Genomic DNA, 15479 nt, shown 5'->3' on the forward strand with positions numbered 1-15479 from the left:
AAAGTATATCAACGTAGAAATGCTCTTGTTACTGTAAAGCAAAAGTCTGGAATTCAAAATGTACTGAGTAAAAGTATTTGTATCAAAATGTACTTAAAAGTACCAAAAGTAAAAAGTACTCATTATGTAGAACATCCCATTTCACATGTTTTCAAATGTATCAAATTCAATTGAAAATGGCAGATCTACAAGTGCACAATGCGTTGCATTGGGAGTAAAAGTATAATAGTTGCCTCTGCGATGTAGTGGAGTAGAAGTAAAAGTACAGGGGAAAAATTGAAATACTCCAGTAAAGTAAAAAATTAAACAAATTTGTAGCCTATATACTTTAAGAACAGGACTTGAGTACATGTATTTAGCAGAATCATACAGTATTCCAAAGGAGGAAATGTCACACACTTGTTTAAACATATTTGCAGTCTAGGAGTTCAACGATAGAAAGCGAGTGATTTAAACATATTTGCAGTCTAGGAGTTCAACGATAGAAATCGGGTGATGTAACTATGATGAAAGGCACTGATGCAGATCTGTCAATAGTTATTGCTTACAAATTGTGACCTTTGTTTTTACAGCATCTCGAGAGGATTCCCTTTAAGATTTTTCAGTCTCTGAAAGGACGGGGAAACAAAACCTTTAATAACGGGTTTCTAGATTTGCAACGCCTTGAAGAATTTTGTTAGTGAGAAACACTAGCTTTAGAATGACTTATAAGAATATTTCTAAATCAGGAACAATTTATTTGTTACTAAATACTTACGTATACTGTTATTTTGAATAAACTATATCTGGGATCCCTTTTGGACTGTAGAGACCTGTTTTGTTTTATATATTTACTTTGTGATTCAGATTTAATCGCCAAAATGAACCCAGGAGATGTAACATTTCAGAAAATGAAATATAATCTATTTTTTCTAGTTCTGTTGCAATAAAAATTGTTAATGGGCTTAGCGGTCTTGAATACATTTTGTTTTGTTATGTCATAAGATGTTTAAAGAATGTGTACAATTGTTTGCTTTCTTTCCTTTTACATAAATCAGTGAAATGAAACTGTGATGTTTTGTTACAGGAAATGTATTTTTTTTTTTGTTACAAAGTAATAGGAGTGACTGTCAGCAAATGGCATTCACTTCCAAATGTAATTCCTGTGCTTTGTATTGTTTTTCATTGTCATTGTATTGTACTCTGGTTAAAAAAAAAAAAAGGTGCAATATCTTATTTCATTTTTGAAACAAAGATGGGTTCTATATTTTGAAAGATTTTTAACTTGTAGTTTTAATTATTTTTTTTAATATGGAAATGTAACGGATAATTTATTTCAATGCGACTTAGGGGGATGCTGTTCAGTTATTGTTGTTTTTGTTTGTTTTTTTTGCCTTTGCTATCTTGTAAAACATGTATATATGCTCAGATACTTGACAAAAAATAGTTTATTTAAATATATCTATATCTATAACTGTATATAGATATAGATATATAGAGCGAGATATATAATTGAAACAAAGATTTTTCTTTTTCACAGAGTCATTATCACAGGAAAACTGTCCCTCTTTTATTTTTTCATACTGAAATTGTTCAAAGTTTGTTGAATGTGTGATATGAAATTTGATGTTGCATCTTGCTACGGACAAACATAAAGAAATTATAGGATTTTGTGTATTGTATGTATACCTTAACTATTCAAGACTGCTAAGCCTTTGGAAGTGTACCTGTGTGATGATTAATTGTAGTGTTTCTGTTTTGTTTTGTTTTATATACAGTATATACAAATGAATGAACATTTAATTTGGAAAACCCTATTCACCTCGTTCCCACTTAAGTATATATTGTGCACTCAAAGAGTTGGACCCAGTCCAGTGCTAATAACTCATTTATTTTTATTTTTACTTTTTGTGTGATCTAATGCATCTTGACAGAAATTATTATAGTATTAACTTAATTTTCCTAATGAAAAGGGATATAATTATGGTGTTTTCTTGTTTTCCCCTCATGTGTACAGTTAAACATGTATTAAAAACTTCAAGACTACTTTTATTGTCGACTGTTAAACTGATGCTCTCGTCTTCTCTATAATATTATTAAGAGTGGCTTGGTGTTCCAAGATTTAGTCCCATACCAAGATGTGTTGATTAATATGCTGATTTAGTTTTGCATTTGAAAGTTTACCTCAGACTTCTATAGTGTATTGTAAAAGAAAATGTTCTAAACTTATAGCGGGATATATACTGTAGGTCCAACTGTATGTTTTCATGTTTTATAAACAGAAAATATATTTTTTTCTATAGTGCATTTTCAGTTCACAAATTCAAATAAATGTTCCGCAAGCCTCTCTTGTGGTTGAAGCATGCTATTTTTTATTTCATAATGTTAACGTTCTAATAAAGCAAAATGACCCACACTCCGTCTGCACTGCCACAATGTGAACAGTTATTACTTGGAGGACGACTTCACCACTTTTCAACCCATCTTCATATAATTGGTCCTCAATAATGTTCAAGATAAAATAGCACAAAAAGAAAATCTACTCTGTCTCTTAGGAGAGCTGTGGGCAGTTCGAAAACCCTTCTGCCAGTGACATAATCGTTGGGCAGATTTTTTTATTTTATTTTTTATTATCACGAGAACGATGGCTTCCATAATAACATTGCAACTTTTCAGGAATAGAAAGCCTGTAGTTTCTATTAGCTTATATATTCCCCATCGATGATGCCACTGGCAGTCAGGTTTTTGACTGCCCACATCCCTCCCTTATGAGACACAGACTGAGTAGAAAAGAATTGTGCTACAGTTAACAGTATCATGAAGTGAGGACCAACAAGATAGGTTGAAAAGTGTTGAAGTCCTTTAAACAACGTTTTGGTCACAGACCACCTTCAGGCGTCTGGATGTTGAGTTCCAAAGAGGCATGTCCTACAAACATCACACCATTCTTGTGCACAAAATAAATGCAGTCGATTACATATTTGACCAGAAAAGCTATGGAAGAGGGGAAAGCCATTTAATTGTCACCTCATAATGTTTGCACATCAGTTTTCTCCTGCAACCTCAGGGTCCAAATCTCAGAGAGGGGTCCTCACACCACCCCTTTCTGAGATCTTCACTTTTTGTGGCGGGGTTGAAACTATTTGACAATAGATTCATTGAAGCATAAATATAGTAGGGCAGACTATAAACATTTAGGCTAAAAGTTGCAGGTTGAAATGCCTGTATGTGCTTTTGTCAACCCCTCACAAAATTAATTTAAACACCTTTTGGCACAATTGATCAGAGTACGAAGTTTTCTGACATACATAATCTAACAGCATATGGAGGCAAATCTTTCTTATAATTAAAATATTAAATCTCGTTTAGTCCCATCACTTGATTCAATTTCAATCCATTATCCAAATGGAACATGGATGTTTTAGAACCTCAATCACTTTTTGTGTGTGTTGGTATACTGCAGTCCTTCAAATTGTCCCCATTAAATATCTGTGAGCATTGCCTCTGAAAGGTAGATCCTTGAGGGTCCTTTGGGTCGAATCGGGGGGGATGTCCAGAGCAGAGGGATGATGGGGTGCCCCTCTCAGGGGCGTCACAAGGGGTAGGAAAGTGGGACTGAGTTACTGGGGCCCAAGGTGGAGGGGCCCTAATAACTTTAACTATTGAAAAATAGCAGATATACAAGCTCACAGCGCGGCACCGAGTGCCGCGCTGCGAGCTTGTAGATCTGCTATTTTTGAAAAGTTGTGAAAATGTGTGAAATATATGAATATATGTATTTTTTAAGCGAACATTTCTAACTCAAATTTTGCTTCTGGGGGTCCCTGGAACTAAATATTTTGAGATCGGGGTCCGTGGCCAAATACATATCATCTTGGGGGTCCTTGACATAGGTTTCTTGCACACATTTTCTCACGATCTTTCAAAAATAGCAGATCTACAAGCTCACAGCGCGGCACTCGGTGCCGCGCTGTGAGCTTGTATATCTGCTATTTTTCAATAGTTAAACATTCATGGGGGGCCCGCAGTGAATCCTTGTACCCAGGGCCCAGAATTTGGTGTGACGCCCCTGGCCCCTCTCCTCTTCCTTCGACCATCTCTTCTGGTCATTTTAGCATCTTTGCTCTCGGCAGGGATGCTCTCCAAACCCTGCGCTGCGCTGCTCCGTGCTTGGCCCTCCCATTGATGCGGTGCAGCTGTTTCCAAATCCCAGCCCTTGATTTTGATCCTCTTCCTTTTTAACGTGCCGACCCTGTGGACAGCTCTGGCCTGGTGGTCCATTGTTGTCGTGTCATAATTTAGTTCTCCGCAGATCACTGCCAGGCTGTGGCTGCAGGAGAGAGGCACAATTATTAGCAGGGGCCATTCTTAAATACCATGCACTTTCCAATGGTTTCTTTATGTTGCCGTATTTGAAACCTACTGTGCAAGCACTTGATGTGTAGTAGGCCTATATGTATATACTATAGCAAGTGAATGGTAGGCTACTTAATCGGGGATTCAAAAATGCTGAATATGGTTGTGTGCGGTGCGTTAATGCGCATTCATTCTGCCAGGCTTTTCTCACGAACAGCGCCTCCCCACTGCAATGAATAGTTGATTTAATGAGCCTTATTGATCTCTTTATGTGTCTGTCTATATACTTTTACTGTTGCCGTGTCTTTGGGAGAAGCCAGTGTGCACTGAAGGCTGAGATAATCGAATGTGGTTCTGATTCAATGACCTGATACAGCTCTTTTACCTAATTAATTGTAGCCTATGTACCCATTCAACCAGAACGGCACACTGGCCATTGTCAACTCTTTGGGAAGTTGTTGAATAGCCTTGTAAGCCTATACGTTATCCGTAACAGCAACCCAGAGCTGAATCGGTGTAGATAGTAACCCAATAGCCTCATTTAACATTATATTGAGAGGAAAAACTCCGTTTATTATTCGCCTATTAGTTATTTATAAACAGATGTATCCACCTTCCTGTGCTGTTTAGAGGCTCTGCTTTAGACCAGCGGTTCCCAAACTTTTTTTTTTATCTCAAAACCCAAAAGAGAATTTAGATGTTTGCTCGGGACCCAATAGTCAAAACAGCAGATCTACATAAGCTCACAAGATCGGCTATATTTTTTCTTTGATGTCTTCATGATATTACACTGACATTAATTTTGTCTTTAATTGTTCTTTGAAAATATTTTTTTGAATAATTAAAAAATGTAGGCCTATACGTTACAAAAACCAAAAAGAGACACACAATGGTCCAGACCCATGTGTTCGGCAACCGCTAGTAGTGCTTCAGACAAGCAGGTGCCATGCCTGCCTCCCCCGGTGCGGTAGCCTCTACTAGCAAGGAGAAATCCCTTTCTGGAGGAGGGATGGAACCTCTCACCTTTGCGACAGATAAGCCGATCTGCACAGTATCCAGCACGCTGTGACAGCTACCTTAATCTCTTTTTAATGGCCCTACGGACGGTCCCCGGGGAGCCCACTCTGCCACTCACTCCCAGCTGTTAAGTCTGGGGTTCGCAGTCAGTCAGTCGACACGCAGACAGAAGAAACGCCTGGTTTGTGCGCCGGTGTGCGCCATGGTGAACTGATGCCTCTCACGCGACACTGCTGAAAATAACAGATCTACTAGCTCAGTTCTCGAGTTTGAACGTCTTCCCTTAACTTTGACAGTGAACAAATGGAACCAAATCCATTTGGTTCCATTTGTACACTGTCAAAGTTACAGACTTTGGACCCCCATCCATGGAACCTTATAGACCGAGTCCCTGAAATCCACTTTGAGAACCACTCTAGCTCTCACACACACACACACACACACACACACACACACACACACACACACACACACACACACACACACACACACACACACACACACACACACACACACACACACACACAGCTGCATATGGGGCTCTTATGCACTGTGAGCTTGTAGATCTGCTATTTTTTGGTGCGAGACCATGCATGTCCATCAGCAACCAAGAAGGCTATATAAATGAAAACATAAATGATGTGCTGACTCCTTTTGTAGGATTGCCACAATAGACTAAATATCAAAGTGATTTTTTTTTTTAAATGTGTATTTATTATTTAAAAATAAATAAATAACAGAGCTGCATAATTTGCTGTTATTTAACATCGTTTGAGTAAAATTGAGTGAATATATATATATATATATATATATATATATATATTTTTTTTTTTACATATTATAGGCCTAGTGCTTTTTATATTAAGAAAGCTTAGCTGCATACGTATTGAATTAATTTATGGTATGTTAGGTATAGGCTACAATGCATGTGACAGGCTAAAGTAGGCTATACATTTAAAAGACAGTTTTGTCATTTAGCTATTGCAATTGCTTTAATTTATGTTGGCATGTTTGTCAGTGAAATGTTGAAAAAAAAGAATATGTTGATGAGCATTAACTATTTTCATTGATAGCCTATACTTTAATGCCCCTTGCATCCCCATCACATGCGCTTTTTTTAAAATAAAACAATTACCACATTCTTTGTGCAATAATTGTCAATCATCTGTATTCATTTGATAAGCTTTAAATAGACAGAATAATACTTTAAATTGTTTTACAATAGAACGGCTAAGCGGGATGATGTGCTATTTGTGACATGCCCGCGGCTTTACCAGCTCCACATAATGCCATGGGTTAATGCATAAATAAGCAAATCAAATCCATGCGTTACCCCAATTCAATTCATTTAATTCCTCTTTAATAAAGAGCGGGCTACTCCCCCTTCGGGCCCCGCCATTTAGTTTGGATTTGTGCAATGAATGCAATAAATGTAAATCAATCTAGATGAGAGAGAAGAATGCCATTCACACACACATGGGAGAAGATTTTCATCTGGGAAAAAGGAGACAAATGTGGGCGTGGCGCGCTCATAAAAAGCAGCTGTTTCGCCAGTAATCTTTTTTCGTGCCCTGTCACTCACCTTGCCTTTTCACTATCCGTGCCTTCAAAACTATCCGCCATTCATTGTACTTTTAGTTGCCATATTATCTTCTTTCCCATTACATCGCCATAGTAGTCCATAATATTCGTCCAGAGAAGTGAGAGAACCCAACTTGCCTATTTTGTATTTTTTCCCCCCTCTCCGGACAATCCCCTTGTAGTTGTTGGAGTGAAAGGAGTGCATGGATGTCAAATTGCCCTCAAAACACCATGAAAGATTGATTTGCAGCACTTTTCAGGGCCCTGACATTACTCGGAGCGGAGCTGAATAGGAAACCCGTGAGCCGGGGATGGAATAAAGATGTCCTCTCCGCTGGAAGAGAAGGAAAACTGCCCATTTACCCCCAGTCCATCAAGCCCGAAAAATAGGCAGGAGCAGGAAAAAACACAGAAGACTGTGACTATTGAGAAGAAAAGAGCCGTATATACTCATCTAAACGTTGTCACAATATACTGGGGACCAAGAACAGCCATGAATATTAAACCGCTTACCTCAACAAGGGCTAGAAAAGTGAACCACGTCAAAGCAGCTTTGCATTTTTTGCATGGGAACAATGCGCTAAAAGCACGTTGGGCTTGTTTTCTATTCTGTTGTTCCCGCGCTAAACTCCTTCACAAAAAAATGATATTGCCATGGCATGAATGAATACGAAATGCCATGAGAAAAAAAACTTTGAGCCACTCCCAGACCCAATGACCTATATCTTTTGGTTGACAAAAGTTTTTTTTTTTAAAGAAAAGTTTAAAACGAATATTGACAGTCAGTGTATCAGTGGGTCTATATTTTGAAAATTGAGCATGCAAAGTGTCACTTGCATTTTTATTTTAGCACATTTCGAAACATATCGATTCCAATTTTTGTTTGTCACATATTTGGATTATGCTTAAGCCTTAACTTAAAATAAAATAGATTTGAATTACCCTATAACCTCAAGTGTAAAATACCTGATCTGCAATATTTCTTTAGCTTTCTGGAACACGATAATGTGCTTTATTTAGGCCTATATGTCTCTAAACTGTGTGGATGACATCAGCACTGCCTGGCCCACCTTAATTTGAGGTCCATGTGGAAAAGGCAAAGTGTTAAGCATTTTGCTAAATTGGTTTGTTTATTTGTTGGGGTATAGGCCTACTCTCTCTCTCGCGCGCGCGCGCACACACACACACACACACACACACACACACACACACACACACACACACACACACACACACACACACACACACACACACACACCCCGTTTCATTGGCGAAGAGGAGGGAACGAGGGTGGATGGACTAATGGTGCCTTTCTTGTGGCGGAGGGAGCAGGCAGGTCTGTACTATGGGGGGGAGTGTCATTAATAACTAATTAGACAGGGGTCACACCAACCAACCAACCAACCGAGCCGACCACTTATAAAGAGGCGCTCCGCTGCGCATGCGAGCCAGCCAGCACAACACTCTCAGTCAGTCACACATAGAGACATTCTTCTAGAAGAAGGACGGAGAGAACTAACCTTTTCCGCTGATCCTCAACCTCTATAAGTCTAAATATACTCAACAATCAGCCTCGTCGCGACACCATGGGCTCCGTTCTGCCCACAGACACCCTGGCGCTGAAGTCTGGATTTAACAAGTGTCCGAGTCGCTCGCTGTCCGACATCATCACCTCGGACATCCTGCACAGTTTCCTGTACGGGAGGTGGAGGAACGTGCTGGGGGAGCACCTGATGGAGGAGAGACAGCAGCAGCAGCAGCAGCAGAGCAGCACCACCACGGTCAGCCCCAAGACTGCCTTCACCGCCGAGGTGCTCGCACAGTCCTTCGTGGGAGGTAATTATTGTTGTTAATGTTGGTGCACCCATCGTGCATGCATGCATGTGATCAATATGCCAGTACGCATGCAGAGTTGCAGACACATGTGTCCGTGGCAATTCTGGCAAAATTTGTATTTTCTTTTTTACGCATTACGCACCATAATATATAATGTTCTTGTATTGATCATGAGACACAATACTGAATGTCAGGTCTCCAGACTCCAGGTTTGTATCAGAATTTGTAGCCTATGTGACACTGATTTACTAAGACACTATGGGACATTATAGGAGTCCACTATATGGTTCCCAAACTTTTTATTTGCAAGGACCACCATAACTCTCTCTGAGTGGGTACAAGAGTTACAGCCCTGTTATGTCCACCACAAGCCAGCATGGCCTGATGTGATGTGATCTTTTCAATGTTTTGTGCAGGTTTCCAACGCTATTCTTTATTTTGGACAAGCCTCTATGTGTTGTTATCAATGTTATGATAGCTTGTTTGGAGTTTTTTTTAGGCCTATAATGTCACCTGCATGGCGACGGTGTAGCTGGATGTTTTGTTAGTCAATCTTCTTAATTGTCAATTTATTTATTTATTTTTTCATTAGAAACTTCAGTCGGCGTGATGATGATAGGCCTATTTTATTTAGGACGTTTTCTCGTAAGATAATATTAACCATCTATTTATTTAGCCTGCATTACACTTTTCACGGACAATTTCCAAAATCAAAGAAGGAAACTTGAATGCATCTTCTCATTATGACAACTATAATAGCCTACCTTTATTAATTATAATTACGCGAGGCCCTGTAATTTGTGAAGCCGCCTCCAAACCCGAAGAGCTCCCGCATGCTCTTGGAGGGTGACCGCAGTCAGACAGTGAGAACTTTTTCCTTCTTGCTTTTCCCCCCCTCCTTTAATACTTACATACCTTTCCCAAGGTTTCTGTGTCTCGGGCTTATCACCGTTTCCCCATGCAATTTTGCCTTTTTTTTATTTTTTATTTCAACCCATTTAACGCATTAACCCGTTTAGGGCTTTTGAGACCTTTCATTTAGAAGCTTGTTAGGCGTGTAACTGTTGCTGACTGAAAGACGACGGGTATTAAATTCATTTGGTTAACTTTGTGCTTGACCTGGGAAAGTTTCCACTTAAACCCCGAGGAGAGAAAGGTTCCCTTTCTTTGAGGTGTCCCGGGTTTTATCCTGCATTCATCAATCTCCGGACAGTTTCTTTTCCTCTCCCTGGCAGCTATGGGGCTCCGCAGCCTTTCTCTTTCTCCCCCGCCTTTAAAAGATCTCTGTTCCTCGCATAATGCGCCGTGAAGGCTAATTCTAATGCTATTCATTGCATGTCAACCATCTAATCGCCTTTCCATTTTTTTGTTCGAGAAATTCCTGGGTCTTTTAAACAAGTCCTCGTTTCATTCAGTGCAAATTTATTGCTACAAAGTTCTTAAAAGGATAATGAATTTGGAATTAGCCGTTTCTTTTCCAGTAAGGTTTAATGAATATCACATCTGAAGCATGACAAATTGCTGGACCCTTGGCAATAGGAGACCATTTAACCCCCATGAGTCGCTCGGTCTTTTCGCAGTCCCAAATACAAAAAGAAGAAAAAAAATCTTTGATTCCGACATTAAAGAAAAGCAAGAGTTTTCCTTTTTTGTATATATAATTCTGAATGAGGATGAAAATGCTCACAGTGGAGTTTCTCTTTCCCAACAGAAACTTTTCACATCAGATCCTAATCGAATTAAACGGCGGATGAGATGTAGCTTAATATTTCGTGACCAAAATGCGGTCCATTTAACTGCATTCAGGACTTTTCCTAAATCCTATTTCGTGAGAAGCATGCATGGGTTTTGGGTTCTGCACCCTTTTCTTTGGCAGCTTTTTGACAGCAGCATTTTTAGGCCTACAGGATTTAAAACACTGTAACCTTTCTCACACTATCTAAATTCAATGTAATAAATACGTAGGTACTTGTGTCTAAATAATATATCTAAATGTCATCTTTCTGCTAGCGTTTTATCATATTGTTATTTCCAGTAATAATAATAATAATAATAATGACATTTTTATGACTTTAAAGGCATATATACTTAATCACATGTTCTAATTTTTCCAGAGGTGCAGAAGCTATCTAGCCTGGTGTTGCCCAGTGAAGTGATTATTGCCCAGAGCTCCATACCCGGTGAAGGCCTTGGCATCTTCTCAAAGACATGGATCAAAGCTGGCACTGAGATGGGTCCCTTCACTGGCAGAGTCGTGTCCCCTGAACACGTAGACCTGCTGAAGAACAACAACTTGATGTGGGAGGTGAGTGCACTGATGCCTTGTCTGCATTATTTGAGTTAAAGGAGAATGTAATTGATTGCAATGGTGTAAAGTAGCCTACATTTACTCAAGTACTGTACTTAAAGGGCCACTTGCACCTCTGGGACAACCAGATCTTATTTTATTGTCATATGGGATACGATCAACACAATCAGTGATGCGTTTTGCATCATATGATGCAAAACGCATCACTAGTACATGCTGAAATACTAAAATATCTAAAAACACAGATTGAACACAAAAAATAACTCAGGATTGTGTTGATCGTGTCCCAAACAACAATAAACAGGCATTTTACTTGCAACATAGTTTGCATGTAAATGCTACATTCTACATTGTGGTATTGCCAGTAAAATGTCTACTACTTCCACCACTTATTGACAGTTCTTCTCTAAGCTGCAGCATTCTAAATCACATTCCATATGATGTTATGTCCCTCCAGGTGTTCAACGAGGATGGCACAGTACGCTGCTTCATCGATGCCAGCCAGGAGGACCAGCGCAGTTGGATGACCTACATTAAGTGTGCCCGCAATGAGCAGGAGCAGAACCTGGAAGTGGTACAGATTGGTAGCAGCATCTTCTACAAAGCTGTAGAGGTGAGAATCCCTTCAGTCAAGATCCTTAGCTTGAAGCTATTCACCATACTGCCCATAATACTGTGATCCCCACATGAACTTTACTTAAGTGGCCACAGCAGACGGGCCTATATACTGTACTGGCAGGGAATACATTTTGTTGTGACTCAAGGGAATTGCACCAGAAGGTACAAGCAGGCAAACTGTTTGCTTATAATAGCACACCATGATGGCCAAAAGTATAATTGCATATTTTATCTATTTTCTCATTTTTCCCCTGATTCAGTGCACCGTCGTCGCAGAACAGCAAACGATAGACATATTACTTGTCCATTATTTGACCAGTTTCCTTCTTTCTTTCCTTCCTCCCTTTATTTCTCAGACGATACCACCCGACCAGGAACTTCTCGTCTGGTATGGCAACACCCACAACACATTCCTTGGAATTCCTGGTGTTCCTGGCATAGATGAAGAACCTCAGAAGAAGATTCGCAATGGTGAGGCCCTTTGCCTGCAGGTTATTTGAGAGAAGGGAAGAGAAAAGAGGGAGGGGTGATCGTTATCATGGCTATTATGATGGGCATTATCTCTTTAGGCATGTTTGTTGAATATGTGACTTGTATTGGCTTTAGCTGATTTCTAGGCCTTTAGCGGGGTGGTAGCCTATTTATAAATGCCTCAAGTAGTCAAGTAACAGTTTTGTCTACATGGTATGTTTACTGCAATCTTCTTCAGTAACACGTTTTCCTGTTTTTAATCTGCTTTTACAGAAGAATCCCATCCGTGCGATGGCTCCTCCTCATGCTCACCCTCCTCCTCGTCCACCAGCAGCCGAATGCGTTGTGTTATCTGCCACAGAGGTTTCAACTCACGCAGCAACCTGCGTTCCCACATGCGCATTCACACCCTGGACAAGCCATTTGTCTGCCGCTTCTGCAATCGGCGTTTTAGCCAGTCATCGACTCTTCGGAACCACGTGCGTCTGCACACCGGCGAGCGCCCGTACAAGTGCCACGTTTGCCAGAGTGCCTATTCGCAGCTGGCTGGCCTGCGGGCGCACCAGAAGAGTGCCAGGCACAAGCCAGTGGCGGCGGCCGCTGAAGCAGCCTCTCAAGTGTCTCCTCCTTCTACACAAATGACAAGCATGCCCCATCAGCACCAGATGCCCATGGTACACCACATCCCCACCATGGTGCTATGATTATACTGGGAAGAGTTATAAGAGACACTCATGCAAAACAACATTGCACTTTAGCGTATAGGGTAATAGTGGAGAACTCAAGAGTCAGGTTGTGAGGAGAGACCCCATCAAATAAATGGGTATATGTAATAGTACAGCATTTGTCAAAGACATTTCAATTGGTTGCCTTATTTGTATTGAAATACTTTTGGCTTTTATGTGATTACAGTTCAAAGGGAACAACAGCTTAATGATTGTCTATATTTTGGATCCCGAAATACAAAAAGAAATATCAACAATGTTTTATTTTTTTAAGTAATTTGTCCTTGCTGTTTCTTTCTCTACTTAATTTTAAGCAAGTATCACATCTCCTCATTATATAGGACATTTTACATGTGAGGAAATACCTTATGTAACTATGTAAGACAACACAGCTACTTCTTCTGTTTGCATTACATTTATTTTACATCACATTCCCACAAACTCAGGCAAATTGTACTTTCAAGCAAAACAAAGTGATTTATTTGTACCATAGGTAGAGAGGTCAATGTGGCCATCTGTGTACATGGTTTTTGCTATATCAAAATGTCAATCTGTAAACTTAAATTGTCACTTTATTCTTGTACATAATGTGAACTTTCGAGCATTGTCTAATTCTAAAATTGTAATGTAAATGTGAATGTAAATACATTTGTGCTTTCTTATATTCTAAATAAATAATGATGTTGACAAAGTAGTTCTGGACCAAAGAATATTGATTGATGGAAAAAAAAAACATTATTAGATAATGTTAAACAAATGTTAAATAAATATGCACTATAACTAATACCAGTGATGTTTCCAAGATGACTCACACACACACACACGCACGCACACGCACACACACACACACACACACACACACACACACACACACACACACACACACACACACACACACACACACATGTGCCTGCACAAAGAAAATCAACATCTTATCCTGTGTTTCTTAAACTAACTTGGACATAGTTTTCAGTGTCCGACAAATAGGAACACGGCTCGGGACTAGTTGCCTGGGGGGACTGTCTGACTGTCTATCTTTTTGTCAGATACTCATTCTGAGTATGTTTCCTGATGCAGTTTAATTCAAAAGCATTCTGGATGTTTTTGTTGTTGAAAAAGCCTAAGTGGCACTAGGCAAAAACATAATTGCTAGATGTGCGACAGGATAGGATAAGTCCCTGAATACAGAGTGGTGTTGATAGATGTATTGAGAGCCTTGGTAAGGTTGTCACTGTTCTTAAACACAGAGCAGAGACAGTGCATTTAGGCCTAGAATTATTGAATGCTTTAACCAGTGAAAAATAGCAGATCTACTACAAGCTCACAGCGCGGCACCGAGTGCCGCGATGTGAGCTTGTAGATCTTCTATTTTTGAAAAAGTCGTGAAAATGTGTGCAAATCTTTGAATATGTGTATTTTCAAAGCGAACGTTTGTAACTCAAATTTTGCTTCTGGGGGGTCCCTGGAACTAAATAATTTGAGATGGGGGTCCGTGGCCAAATACATATCATTTTGGGGGTCCTTCACATGAAAAGGTTTGAGCACCACTAACATGGTAGTGTCTCAAGAACAGACTAACTGAGCTCCAGTTAAGTGAAAAGGACATTTTCTTTGACAATGGCTAGCCAGATTGCTGACATAGAAACATTCAAAATAGAAGGATTCAAAAGACACTTATAGAATCAGGTCAAAATTCTAATTTTCACGAATTTTTCAAAAATAGCAGATCTACAAGCTCACAGCGCGGCACTCGGTGCCGCGCTGTGAGCTTGTGTATATCTGCTATTTTTCGATAGTTAAAACATAAAATAATGATACACAATAATATAATAATAATCCACACCTGTCTGGTCTAATGATTCAATGTTTGGCACAAAGTCCATGGGTCAGCATCTGCAGTATTGTAAGATATTTGTCACTGTTTATGGAACTAGTCTCATTGGTTGCCTCTTTACTTCCACAAGATGGTGCCAGTTGCTGAGGGAAAGAGAGCAGAGACAGCATAGAGAGCAAATAATCAAAATTGATAAAATGCCCCCCCCCCCCCCTCCATAATACTAGATGCTAAAAAGTATTTGAAAATGATATGACCATGAATAAAGTCATAGCTCATAGGTGTCAATTATACTTATAACTTGTCACATGCTATATCAAGTAGTGCTCTCCTATAGCATACTGTAGGATATTTAATGTCATAAGACCTGAAAACATTAGAAGAGTATATGACAGTGTAAAGAATCCCTTGAACAGTACACTAACCTGTCTGTTCAGTGAAGTAGGTGTATTATTTCTGAATAAAGTGCAGCTGACAGTATATAATCAGTAGCTTTTATCATCATGAATTAAATCAGTGCCAACAAGAAGTGAACTTTTATATATTTGAATGCTGTCCTCACGATATTGTTTTAAATTATATTGTAGTGCATATGGCTAACTTTGCAAGACAAGCACTTACATTTAAGCTACAATATTTGCCACATACATCTACTAGAATAGTTAGAAGAAGTCTAATATCTCAGACTCTGATGCTTTTTGACTATGCGGCTAGCCAGATTGGATCTAAGTCTAATCTAACCTGTATTCTGCTC

General features: G+C 39.5%; 2 protein-coding genes across 2 annotated transcripts in view; both read left to right on the plus strand.

Annotated features, from left to right (window-relative positions):
• The window catches only part of fubp3 (far upstream element (FUSE) binding protein 3), a 39054-nt gene extending 37029 nt beyond the window's left edge, over window positions 1–2025 (plus strand). Inside the window, exon 19 of the mRNA XM_080743220.1 lies at window positions 573–2025. Within this exon, the coding sequence (XP_080599346.1) occupies window positions 573–595 (23 nt within the window). The 3' untranslated portion in view covers window positions 596–2025. The remainder of the gene's footprint in view (window positions 1–572) is intronic.
• Window positions 2026–8516: 6491 nt separating this feature from the next.
• On the plus strand, window positions 8517–12870 carry prdm12a (PR domain containing 12a; the record flags this gene model as incomplete). The annotated part of the gene is made up of 5 exons (XM_080743022.1): window positions 8517–8769; window positions 10884–11074; window positions 11535–11690; window positions 12052–12166; window positions 12440–12870. Exons 1-5 carry the CDS (start codon window positions 8520–8522, stop codon window positions 12868–12870), a joined length of 1143 nt encoding a protein of 380 aa, XP_080599148.1. The 5' UTR covers window positions 8517–8519.
• Between the last annotated feature and the right edge of the window lie 2609 nt (window positions 12871–15479).

Source organism: Nannobrachium achirus (assembly GCF_963921795.1).
Source record: "Nannobrachium achirus genome assembly, chromosome: 15".
In the NCBI taxonomy this organism is placed as follows: Eukaryota; Metazoa; Chordata; class Actinopteri; order Myctophiformes; family Myctophidae; genus Nannobrachium; species Nannobrachium achirus.